This window comes from Dysidea avara, chromosome 5 (genome assembly GCF_963678975.1).
Source record: "Dysidea avara chromosome 5, odDysAvar1.4, whole genome shotgun sequence".
Taxonomy (NCBI): Eukaryota; Metazoa; Porifera; class Demospongiae; order Dictyoceratida; family Dysideidae; genus Dysidea; species Dysidea avara.
Window position 1 is genome coordinate 23,513,384 of NC_089276.1, and position 11,751 is coordinate 23,525,134.

The window sequence follows — 11,751 nt, forward strand, 5'->3', positions numbered from 1 at the left end:
ATTTATATACATCAATTCTTGGTTGGTAAGGTACTAGTTTAAAGTTGTGTGAGTGTCGGGTCCGTAATAGGAAGGGGTGGCACCAAAAGGCTAGGCCTGCACGAGGGTGCTTCCCCAAAATATTACACACATACGTATACACAGGGTGCTTCCCCAAAATATTACACACATTCTGTAATTAAATTATGGAATAGTTTACCTCCACCTGTATAGTCAATTCTCTCACACTTAATGATTTTTGTATTAACTTAGATGCTTATATGCATAACACCTGTGCATTATAATCTGTCATTGATTCCTGCACAGTAATACTAATAATAATAATAATAAGCGCTTCCTTAGCAATGCAATAACAACGTAATTGAACGAATTACGGAAATTTCATGAATTACGAAATACTAGGATTAGCTAATAATATTATTGCACAACCCAAAATTACCTACCCTATTGTAAAATAGTAATACATAGTTGGTTAATTCATAGTAGCATATATTATCTATGGTTAATCCCAGGTGAGTTAGCTATAGCTGCATGCATGGCGCCTGGTTTTTAGAAGTAGCACAACCGCACCAACTCAGTTAGTGTTACTGTACCGGCACGCTGGTATAGCTAACTATAGCTAGGCAGGAGCTTATAAGCGCCGAAGACGTAAGCTCCTGAGCTAGGTCATGCAGTGGAAGTGGACTCCGTAAACAAGATACATCATGCCGCCGCAGATATAAACACGCCGTGTATGCATGCATACGAGCGTGTATGCAAACTGAGTAAAGTAGCTAGCTAACACTGTAAATTCGGAAATATGTATGACATACAAAATTGCCACAGGAATCATATGACCATTTGTAATTTTGTATGACACTGATTCATATTTCCGAATTTACTTGCAGTGAAGGAATGAAAGGGAGAGCGGGGCTAGTGAATCTCAGCCGGCTGTCGGACACTCTCACTGATACGTAGTATTAGGGATTTTATGTTAAACTGTGGAAGTAATATTACATCACAGCCATGCTAATACATAAACAGTCTAGTTACTCTAGTTACGAGATGATAAAACCAAACGGATGCGCGGCGCTTGTCGATGTCTCACCACAGCAACGACATCACGTAATTAATCAAATACCGTGGTGAGGAAACACCGAGGGAAACACGTATTAAGACTCCCCCAATTGTGGAGCTGATTCGGGCAGAGTCTCAGTTTGCCGTGGACTAAGAAAGTCCCGGTTTGTCCAGCACAGGCCATTTATGTGCTGGGGGTGGTAGGCAAGGGCAGTCCATCAAGCCCGGGAAAAAAAAAAGGGGAAACACGTGGTCACACGACTAATTATTCTGCGTGATTTGGCTGTTGTGTCGATTGTGGGAGTTACAACGAAAAGGGATTGTACCCCGGAATGTACTGACTACCAAAAGCGAGGTGTGATGTCCGAGGTAGACTAAACCGCCATGACGTCACAATTTTATGATCACGTCATGCAGTGTGCCAGTAATCGTGTAGTTCGGCACCGGAAATACAGCAGTTGCTACCGTACACTGAATAAGTATAAAAGTAACTAAGTAACTGCCAACTTAGCTACAGTTTACTATAACTAGATACATGCTGTGTGCAACAAGATGATTGGCAGGGTGGTATTAAGCTTGATACTATATTGTTGCTCTGTGATAAGTGGAACAAGTAAGTATTCAAGGGTAGCTACTGAAAATTGTGTGCATTTATTGTAAACTTGTAGATGGTGATGACATAGTGCTAAAGGATTATCCAGTGAGTGAAAAGTGTACCAGGACACAAGCTGATAGAATGATGGAAAGAGCAACAGCAACGTCTCCAGACAGGTTAGTAGCAGTATCTTTCACTGTGACATGTGATCACATCATACGAACCTGATGATTGTTGGTTATTAATTTCTGATCACAAAAATTACCCTTATAGTTTTGCAAAATTTCAGTAAGGCTGTTTCAAACTCCAGCTTTATAAATTAGTACACCATAGGAGCTGATACATTGAAACCTGAAGTGTATGATTAGGTCACAGGAAAAGGTCACTTGTCTAATCTGCTTATTAAAAGCTAGTGAATGTTTTATTTGTGGACAAAGTGACTGACTAGCATAGTATCTGATTAATAGGGCTAAGTAAACTAAAACAGACAGGCTTTGATGAAGCTACTCTTTAGGACTGGAAGGCATGCCACAGTGCATTTGTACTGTATGTGGTACGTACGTAAAGAGGCTGTTAAAACTAACATTAAAATGGCTTTATTAAGTACTGGCAAAGTTATTCTATTCAATAGTGGATAACTTCTCTTTATGCTCTTAATGACACATTTAAGAGGCTTCAACACTTACAATGATGCCAATATTGGTAGAATTTGATATGGTATAAGTTACAATAATGGCAAGTGATTAGAGACAAATTACCTTACACACTTAACATTAATATTATTCATGGTTCCACACCAGTCTACCATTCTATATGAGACATCTTTATCGTAGCTACATCAAATTGTCCTATGATTGTTTATTTATCCTAAGGTTTTTATGAGACCATTCTAAGTTGATATTAAAGTCAAATGCATTAATGAAGTCATCACCAAAAGATTCCCTCATACATATTACAGTACACACCTATATAAATATGTGGGGGACAGCTAGCTATACACAGTGACCATAGTCAACCAATTTTGGTAAATATGGGACTTCATCAAATACACCCTTGTCTGGCAAATTACCCTGTAAAAACAAGTGTTCATAGATCGTTACCATGAGTGCTGTTAATACTAGAGATAAGTCGTCTTAGCTAGTAAGGAAGTATTATACATGTGTTTGGCTTCTATCCTAGTCCCTTTCATAACTTAATGTACAATATTTGTCCTACCAAATGATTTTGTTATCCTTGCATGTGAGGTGCTATAGTTCTGGTTTATAGCTGATCAAGCTAGCATATTTTATTCAAAAAGTTGTACACTAAAAATTAAGTTTAATGTCAATGCAAATCGCACAATATAAATGCAGTGTTATAGGTCAGATAGTGCAGCCTTACTATGAAGTTTGACCAGGTGCAGAACAAATGATGTAATTAACACTGTTTACCTGCAGCCATATATAGCATGTATTAGATTTTGACCAGTCACACCTGTGCTATAAGACTAATCTTATGTATATTTATGATGTTTGCATATCCAGTATGCTTAAGTTATCCGCTGCATATATGAACTATGTAGCTACATGTGTACATCAATCAGCAACCAGATTAAAATTTTTACCTATCACATGTCCAGGAACTTGTGTATTGTTGACTACCACACCAAATTGTGAACCATCAATAACTCAATTTGAAGTACATGTACTGAACCACACAGACTGGCTATTTATAGTGGATTCCATACAAGGGTACATAATCTTTTAACTATTAAAACAACACTATGCCATAAGACTAAATTAGTAAGTAATTGAATGAATATACATGAGAAAGGCTATATCCTTCTATTGACATAAAGCAGAGTAGAGTAAATTATCTATATCTATACCTATTACATTGTGAAGTTTTGCTTACTTAAATTTGTGCATACGTTATTTGGTGTATTTTATTTGTAGCTATCGAGCTTGTTACAAATATGAGATGGTTAACAACAAATGTGAAATTGACACTAATGTTTCATTCGCTGAAGTAGTGACTGACATAACAGTGTTTACAGATCCAGTGACTGGCTCTAAATTATTTGATCTAACAACTCCAACAGATATTGATGGTAACTACCCTAATGACACTGTTTGCTTCTTTATTATTGGGAAAAGGTAAGTTGTGTGTGAGTGTGTGTGTGCACCCTTATATGGTAATATCTCTCAACCAGCACTAAAACCTATAGCAAATGCATGTGTAATACAAATAGATATGTACTAAAAACATGCAATTAACACCCAAAGGAGTCCAAGAGGCAATGTAATTCACTTATATTTTTTGCTGACTTGTCACAGCTGTGTTACTATTTGTGTGGTTAATCACACAAACATATTGTACAATAATATGATTACTCCATGACTACACATCAACAGTGTGGCAGTATGCAGTTGTTGTATCCTCATAGTTCTATAATTGTACCAATTGTGAACACTTGATTGTGCTGTACATATTTATACCTACTAACGTATCATAGCGTACTTGTGTTTTCAATGCATTTATGTTCTGTACCCCAACATCCTATATATATATATATTATGTTACTTAATAACTACAGTGAATACAGCTGTTCTGTATACTAAACCAAATACATGCATGTAGCTTTTGATTTGCAATAAATGTACATGTTTATTTTCTGAACTATGGATCAAAAATATACATAGCAACAGTGTACTTCAGTAACTTCACCTATATATGTTTCATATACTTTTGGGGAGAAGTACCTAGTTGTTGGTTGAGCTTTAAATATTTGTGGCTGTAAACTATTAGTCATGCACAGAGTAGCACACCACATGTGACACACCAAGTAAAGGTTAGTTATTAATATGTATCGTTCTGTGCACAGTACTAAGGAGGGCATGAAGTGATATTATCAAAATACATATTTGGAAGTACAAATGTTTGCACCAGTGGTCATTGAAAGCAGCTACTGACCTAGCAATTCTACAACTTGGTGAGGACTTCCTGCATGTGTTCAACCATGACAACTGGCATCAAACACAAGCCATATAAACAGTGTTTGTTATGCGTGCACTACAGTTGAGTGATTTTTATGTGTTAGCTAGATAGTAACTCCAAATTATTTGCATGAGTGGTCATGTTAAAACCTTAAATCACTCTTATGTGACAGTATATCAACAGGTTTGTTATATACTGATGATGTCACTTTCACCTTCATCATGCCCTGACTTAAGTCATACTACATATCAAATGATAACAACAGTTAGCTCATAGTGTATATACAGTTAGCCCACCTTAAGCGACATCAATACTAATAATTATAGTGACTTAACTACTGACTTTAATCTACTAACTTCTCTACCTTGCATCCATCATTACAGGAGCACCAGCACATGTACAGCACATTATTTTTATACAGCGTATACATTTACATAGGTACATGCACATTTGATTATATGTACAAGGAATTTTGTGAAAAGCCTGCATTTTACAGTATTCAACAATAAAACAATTTAAATTCTCTAATACAATCAGGCAATCGGTTACTTGTTTAATTATCTGACAGTTTGATGCATATACATACATTCAGTAGGTCATTGTGTATATGTTTTGCTGACTAATAGAAGTTACAGACTTACAGTGTATTTCTTATACTGTAAATTGTTCAGCATACACATACATAAAATGATCTCAATAGTTGGAACCTTCTGTTGTATTTGTTTTTCATATGACCCCATGTATGCTGTAGTAGAAGTGTAGTTTGATAAATAATTGTGTGTGTGGGTAAAGGTAAAACATGGTCATGTAGCAATTTGTTTTTTCAATACACACATAGAAATAGAGGATTTCTCTACCAATACTATGAAGCTTTTCATCAAGATGTGGAGGGATACTTACAAATTGATGTTTCAGTTGATCAACATGGTACAGTGATTGAAACAGTTATTAATGGACTTTGTCAAGATTTTTTTGAATTTCGTGAGGTGTGTTACATGTTACATTAAATAAATGAAACTTGTATAATAACATCAAGTTTGTTGACTGCAGCTATATTATGTATTTGTCTGTTTGCATAATTGCACTGATACATACACAGAAACAATTTGACAAGAGTCTTCCTATTAACAAACTTGTCACTTGTGGTAATGTGGTGGATCCCAGGATCCAGTTTGAAGTTGATGTTGCTTCAGCACTGACATTGGAGTTCAAGTCTAATAACCAAACTGAAGGAATTGGGATGCATTTGATTGTGTTGGAAATTAATTCAACCATTTATACAGTAAGAGTTGCTAACTAAATACAGTGTATGCATTAACAACAATATTACTATAGTATTGCATTTTTACTGCAATTTGGTGTAAAAGAGCATGTTGTATGTAGCTAACTCCACCATGGAAAACTTATTGATTGCTCAAGTTATACATTTATTGCTTATCACTTTATGATCATACAGACAAACAACAATCGAAGAAAGAGAGAGGATATTATTGCTCCACAAGGTTCACCCGGTATTCCAGGTACTAATGGAATTCCTGGATCACAAGGAACACCAGGGATTAATGGAAGACATGGACAGGGTGGTTCTAAAGGGATTAAAGGCACTACAGGTGTTAGAGGGAACAGAGGTCAGGAAGGTGACAAAGGCCCACAAGGAGAGCAAGGGGTAACCGGTGATGTTGGCCCAGATGGTGACCAAGGATTACTGTGTGACTGTGAAATACTTGCCAAGTGTACAGCTGGGAGACCAGGGAAGAAAGGAGTTAAAGGATTACAGGGAGTACAAGGGCTACCTGGTGATGATGGTGCTAAAGGACTACCTGGTAATGATGGACCTAGGGGATATCCTGGTAAACCTGGGAGAAAAGGTATAAGATTATCTGTAATGGATGTAAATATTCCATGCATTCAGGCACTCATATATGTGTATTATATGTATATACTACACCTGTGGTTGAGATCAAAAGTGTCGCGCTGTTGTATATAACTGATATACCACGGCAAACTGTGGCATATAAGTGATATACCACGCTTTGTGGGCTATGCTTACCATATGATACATTCCGTGAAATTCTTATCTAAACGGTGAACAAGTCTCTAATAACAAGTGCCTAAATCAAAAAATTATTCACCTGAGCACTGTGAGCAAGGAGAAAGAACTTATGTCCCCTTCACTAACTCTCTTCTCCTTCACTTAGTCATGAGTAGATACTAAAGAGTCTAAAACATCTAGGATTTCTACTGATTTCGATCTTCAACAGGTGCTGTTTCACTATAAATTGCTTTCTATAATTGTTTCATCTACTGGGATGTAGAATATAACAGTTATAACACAATTACTTGGAATATACGTACTCACACCCTGCAGGCACTTGTGCGTATATTTTTGTCATATCCCTCACAACCGTGTTATAACTATAAAATATACCACTTTGATATCTCAGTTCAAAGGAAACCACAGGAGTCTATTTCATGTATTGCCCTGACCACAGTTGATTATTTATATAGAGCTGCTTAAAGTTTTGCATTGTAGGTTTGAGTTTAACATGTTGGTATAGTTAGGCTAGGGATTGTTTTGGAAGAAAAATAATTGAGTGAGTCAGCATTGCATAGTTCAGTTACTAGGCATCACTAAAAATGGTTTTTGCGATTGTTTTTCTATCCACAAAGTGGTTGTTTGGTTTAAAATGGTATCACTACAACCAGCAAAACCCACAATCATTTCTGTTTATGCTCACAATTTAAACCCACAATTAAAGTTTGCAAATCTCTGTATAAAAGTACTGTGATGAATGCAGGTTTGTCCTCCTTCCTCTATTAGGTGAGCATGGGTGAGTGGTATATATTACTTATACCAAGGCCATGAGGGATTTTCCTAATATATATGCCCAAACCCAAGGGCTGCATGGTATCACTATTGAATATATATCAATGTTGCTGGTCGCTAATTACAGCTTTACTCATTTGTATGAATACTTGCACATCCATGTTTCAATTTCTTGTGCACAGGTAAAACAGGCTCAACAGGTGCTCCTGGTTTAACTGGTCCTGCTGGAGAACAGGGTGTACCAGGTGCTCGAGGAGATTCTGGTCCTCCTGGGCCCCCTGGCCCTACAGGATGTTCATTACCAGAAAATGCTAAACTAAGACGTCATATGACAACACTGGGACACATTATTACGAGAGCCACAGAACTATACAACAATCTTGATACAAAATCCGCAGAAAATTTTTATGACTACTTGATTAAGAAAGCTGATACTAAGAAACAAACAGCATCAGCAAAGAATGAACATAAAGAACGTGAAACCAGAAATGCCTACTATATGAACACTGCTGACTGTGAAGGAGTTATTGTTATTCCTGGCTCTAAAGGAGATGCTGGATCAGCAGGTTATCCAGGTAATGATGGTACTCAAGGATATCCTGGAATACCAGGTAAGTATAATTATCCTTCCTGGGGTTTAACAATAAGTAATACTTTGGTAATAGGAGTGGATGGTAGCAGTGGCCAGGCTGGAGATCCAGGAATTCCAGGTACAGAAGGAGTGAAAGGACCTACTGGTAAACGAGGATCTATTGGACAGAAAGGAGATGTGGGTAGTGCTGGACCTACTGGTAGTCCTGGAGTTTGCCGATGCATTAAGGTATGTTGTTGTTGTATATGCTATTTCCATTAGGTAAATTGATTATAATGTTAGGCCACATAAAGTAAATATACAGCCAGTTATCGAAAACCCTGAGGACCATCTAGTATTCAAATAGTTGAAAACTCCATAACCTAAGAGTTTTTTACAGAATTACCAATGCATTTAATGCAATACATTTTCTTTTGTACTTTATTCCCTATAATATACTTGCTACTCTAGTAGAACAATTATTTTGATTAAAAATTAGGATAAATACTTGCCAGCACTTGCCATATCAAAACCAGTAATCCTTAACTTGATACAGAAATACATTTTACATGCTTACATTACCAGAAGATTGAAATTATAAGAATATTTTAGTATGTTCTTTCTATCCCAGACAAGAAACACGCTTACTACTGATAGGAAGCCTACATTGTCTTATGTTGGTACTGGTATACCAGGAGAACAAGGTGATCAGGGACCTCATGGTTATGAGGGACCTAAAGGATTCAAAGGAGCAACTGGACTACCAGGAGATGATGGGGTGAGAGGACCAAGAGGCATTGATGGTGTTGATGGTGTACCTGGTAAAACTGGTCCCAATGGAGTTACTGGGTTAAAAGGTTTTCCTGGTGAAAAAGGTTTGCCTGGACCACGTGGGCCCCCTGGACCCCCTGGACCACCAGGTTGTGTTTGTAACAACGTGATCATCAAGTTAGACAAGTATGGATTTGTAAAGAAAACACGTCCATTATTGTACAACAAGTTTGGGATTGTGAAAAGTAACTTTACCATTCTCTCTGGAACATACTCTAATTATACTCGAACAAAGGACAAGTACACTCCAACGCAAAGAAAATTTGAATCAGATAGAACAGTATATTACACACCCAATATAACTTGTGTTAAAGGTAAGGAATTTGGAGCTGTAATATATTATATCTGTCATGTGCTGCTTAACATACTTGCTGTTTTGTTTTATTGCTATTCTGTGAATTGCTTTCCACAGAAATCTCAGGACCACCCATTGAGGGTTCAAGAGGAGAACAGGGAGAAGCAGGTTATCCGGGTAAAACTGGTAATCCTGGAATAGCAGGTGAACCAGGTGTGAATGGAATATCAGGATTGAAAGGAACCAATGGGAATCAAGGAAGACTGGGCCCTGATGGTACAGATAAATAATGTATGAGTACATATCTGGTGTGTATGAAACACAGGATTGTCGTACTCCCACATTAGTAATAGCATATAATTGTCTTGTGCAACCATGTATGTGTCATTCTTGCTTGCTTGCATTATGCATGAATATTTGTAGCTACTGTTTCTATCAGTTTCCTTTATCCCAAGGTGAACAAGGAGCAGTTGGGGATAGAGGCAATAAAGGATACCAAGGTGCAAATGGAAAACGTGGTCAGCCAGGAAGAAATGGAGTTTGTAATCTGGATACAAATGCTGTATTTTCAATTTACCGTAAGTTGATTAATTACATTAAGATTATCTTGATCTATAGTTGTTTGTTCTATATAACAAGAAGCATCATGTGTCTGTCACTGGGAAAACTGGTCTTACCACCTATTCAAGAAGTGCTGAGAGGCATGGGGCCTTGATTGAACTAATGCACAAAAAAATAACTATCTAAAATGGTAGGAAACTTTGCTGCTGGTCCCTAGTACAGTAGACTGACTGATTTTGACAGTGAAATTTGATAGTGTATTTATTATTTAGTTTTGTGCATAGTAAATACAGTAAATGGGTGATAAACAGGTGTTTCTAGCCAGTCACTATAGCTTGACATATATGACGTGGCTACTCTATTAAAGCATCTTTTAAAGTTGTTGTTCCTCTTTGCCTATTTTCTAAAAATTCAGTAATATTGCCAGCATTGTGCTCATTGCTTTTCCTGTTATGTCCCAAGTTTTACCAGTACACCCTTGACTGTAAATCAAGAAACTTCAGCACTAAAATTGATATTTCCACATCAAAATTCATTTTTTTAACATGATAGATTCATAATTACTATTTATTCATCATTAAAAGTTTACTGATTATCTGAACGCTTATAGCTACAATTGTACCATGTCCAAGAAGATGCCCTGATGGTGCAAAAGGTGCCACTGGTGATAGAGGAGATCCTGGATCACGAGGTTATCAAGGATTAGGAGGACTCAAAGGAAATACAGGTTTACCTGGTCCTAGAGGATATGCTGGATCACCAGGATTACCAGGGGATCAAGGAAGGCCTGGAAAACCTGGATCAAGAGGTCCATCTGGATACAGAGGGTTACCTGGACCAGTGGGACCACCTGGACTTCCTGGACCACCTGGTCCTAGTGACAGGTGTCCTGAATTTGACGGTGTGGACTTTGATGTGGTAAGTGAATATGATATGTGTAGTATTGCTTTGATCAATTGTACTGTTATTATTATTATTTTGAGCATGCAAAGACATCAGGCATTATGCTAGCATTTTAGGGATGTGTTTATTGAAATGTGCAATGTGAACACCTGATGAAAATAAACATACTGTTCATTACCACCCATGAATTTTTTTTCATGAAATACTCTGATATAGCTGTCATAAACTCTAATTTATTTGTGTCAACTCTCTATTATTCTAGTTCTTTGCTGCTACAAATCAAGATGTTGAATACCTTCAATATCTACTTGACACATCCAGCAAGGAATATGCTGCCAAACTAACAAATACTACTTTTCCATTGTTAAGAGAACTAGCAACTTTTGTTGCTAGAGGAGATAAACTGTCATCCCGTCCTCATCAGCGTGGTAAGCAAACACCGTTTTTATGATTCATAACAGTTGTACACATTATAATGTTTATTAGAAAAAACAGAATGTGAAACAACATTGAAGGCTCCCAGAAATGGCAGAAGATCAGTTATCAAACAAGATGGTACTGTGAAGTACATCAAGTTTAGTTGCGATGATGGCTACAGTTTGAGGGGATACTCTCTGGCAGAATGTAGGGATGGCAGATGGAGTTCTGACACACCAGTGTGTGTTTCAATGTACTAGCAATAACTGTTAAACTTAGCATTTCCCCCACACAATGTGTTTGTACAGTATGCAGGTACCATTAATATACCTGTTTGTGCTTTATTATCTTCTGTAATGTATTTTTGTGACTACTGCTGATAGCAGGGTATGATTGTATACTATAATTCACAACAAGAAATATTTGTACTGACTATTAAAATAAACTCATGAAAATATGCATAAGCCAGACATAATTATCTAAATTTAACATTGATGTAGATTCTATAGCCACGTATATACGTATAACCAGCTATTTGAGTCCCATGATATTAGTGGTAGACAAAGGTAAATTAATTTTCAAGTGTGATTGACCAATTAAAGTTGCTATACATATACTCCACACACAATAACAAACACCAGCAGACACGTAATTATTACATATATTATTATGTAAAATGCTTAGTATTGACATGATAAGCTGAAAATACAAGTGTAAAA

At 36.9% G+C, this 11,751-nt stretch overlaps 1 protein-coding gene across 1 annotated transcript; it reads left to right on the forward strand.

Annotated features, from left to right (window-relative positions):
* Positions 1 to 1,528: 1,528 nt before the first annotated feature.
* On the forward strand, positions 1,529 to 11,489 carry LOC136256081 (collagen alpha-1(I) chain-like). Its single transcript, XM_066049004.1, has 14 exons — positions 1,529 to 1,669; positions 1,725 to 1,827; positions 3,586 to 3,786; positions 5,466 to 5,613; positions 5,727 to 5,909; positions 6,084 to 6,495; positions 7,637 to 8,065; positions 8,120 to 8,274; positions 8,657 to 9,170; positions 9,269 to 9,427; positions 9,607 to 9,729; positions 10,323 to 10,630; positions 10,878 to 11,043; positions 11,102 to 11,489. The coding sequence occupies exons 1-14, from the start codon at positions 1,609 to 1,611 to the stop codon at positions 11,290 to 11,292; spliced, it is 3,153 nt and encodes a 1,050-aa protein (XP_065905076.1). The 5' UTR covers positions 1,529 to 1,608; the 3' UTR covers positions 11,293 to 11,489.
* The last annotated feature ends 262 nt before the right edge of the window (positions 11,490 to 11,751 follow it).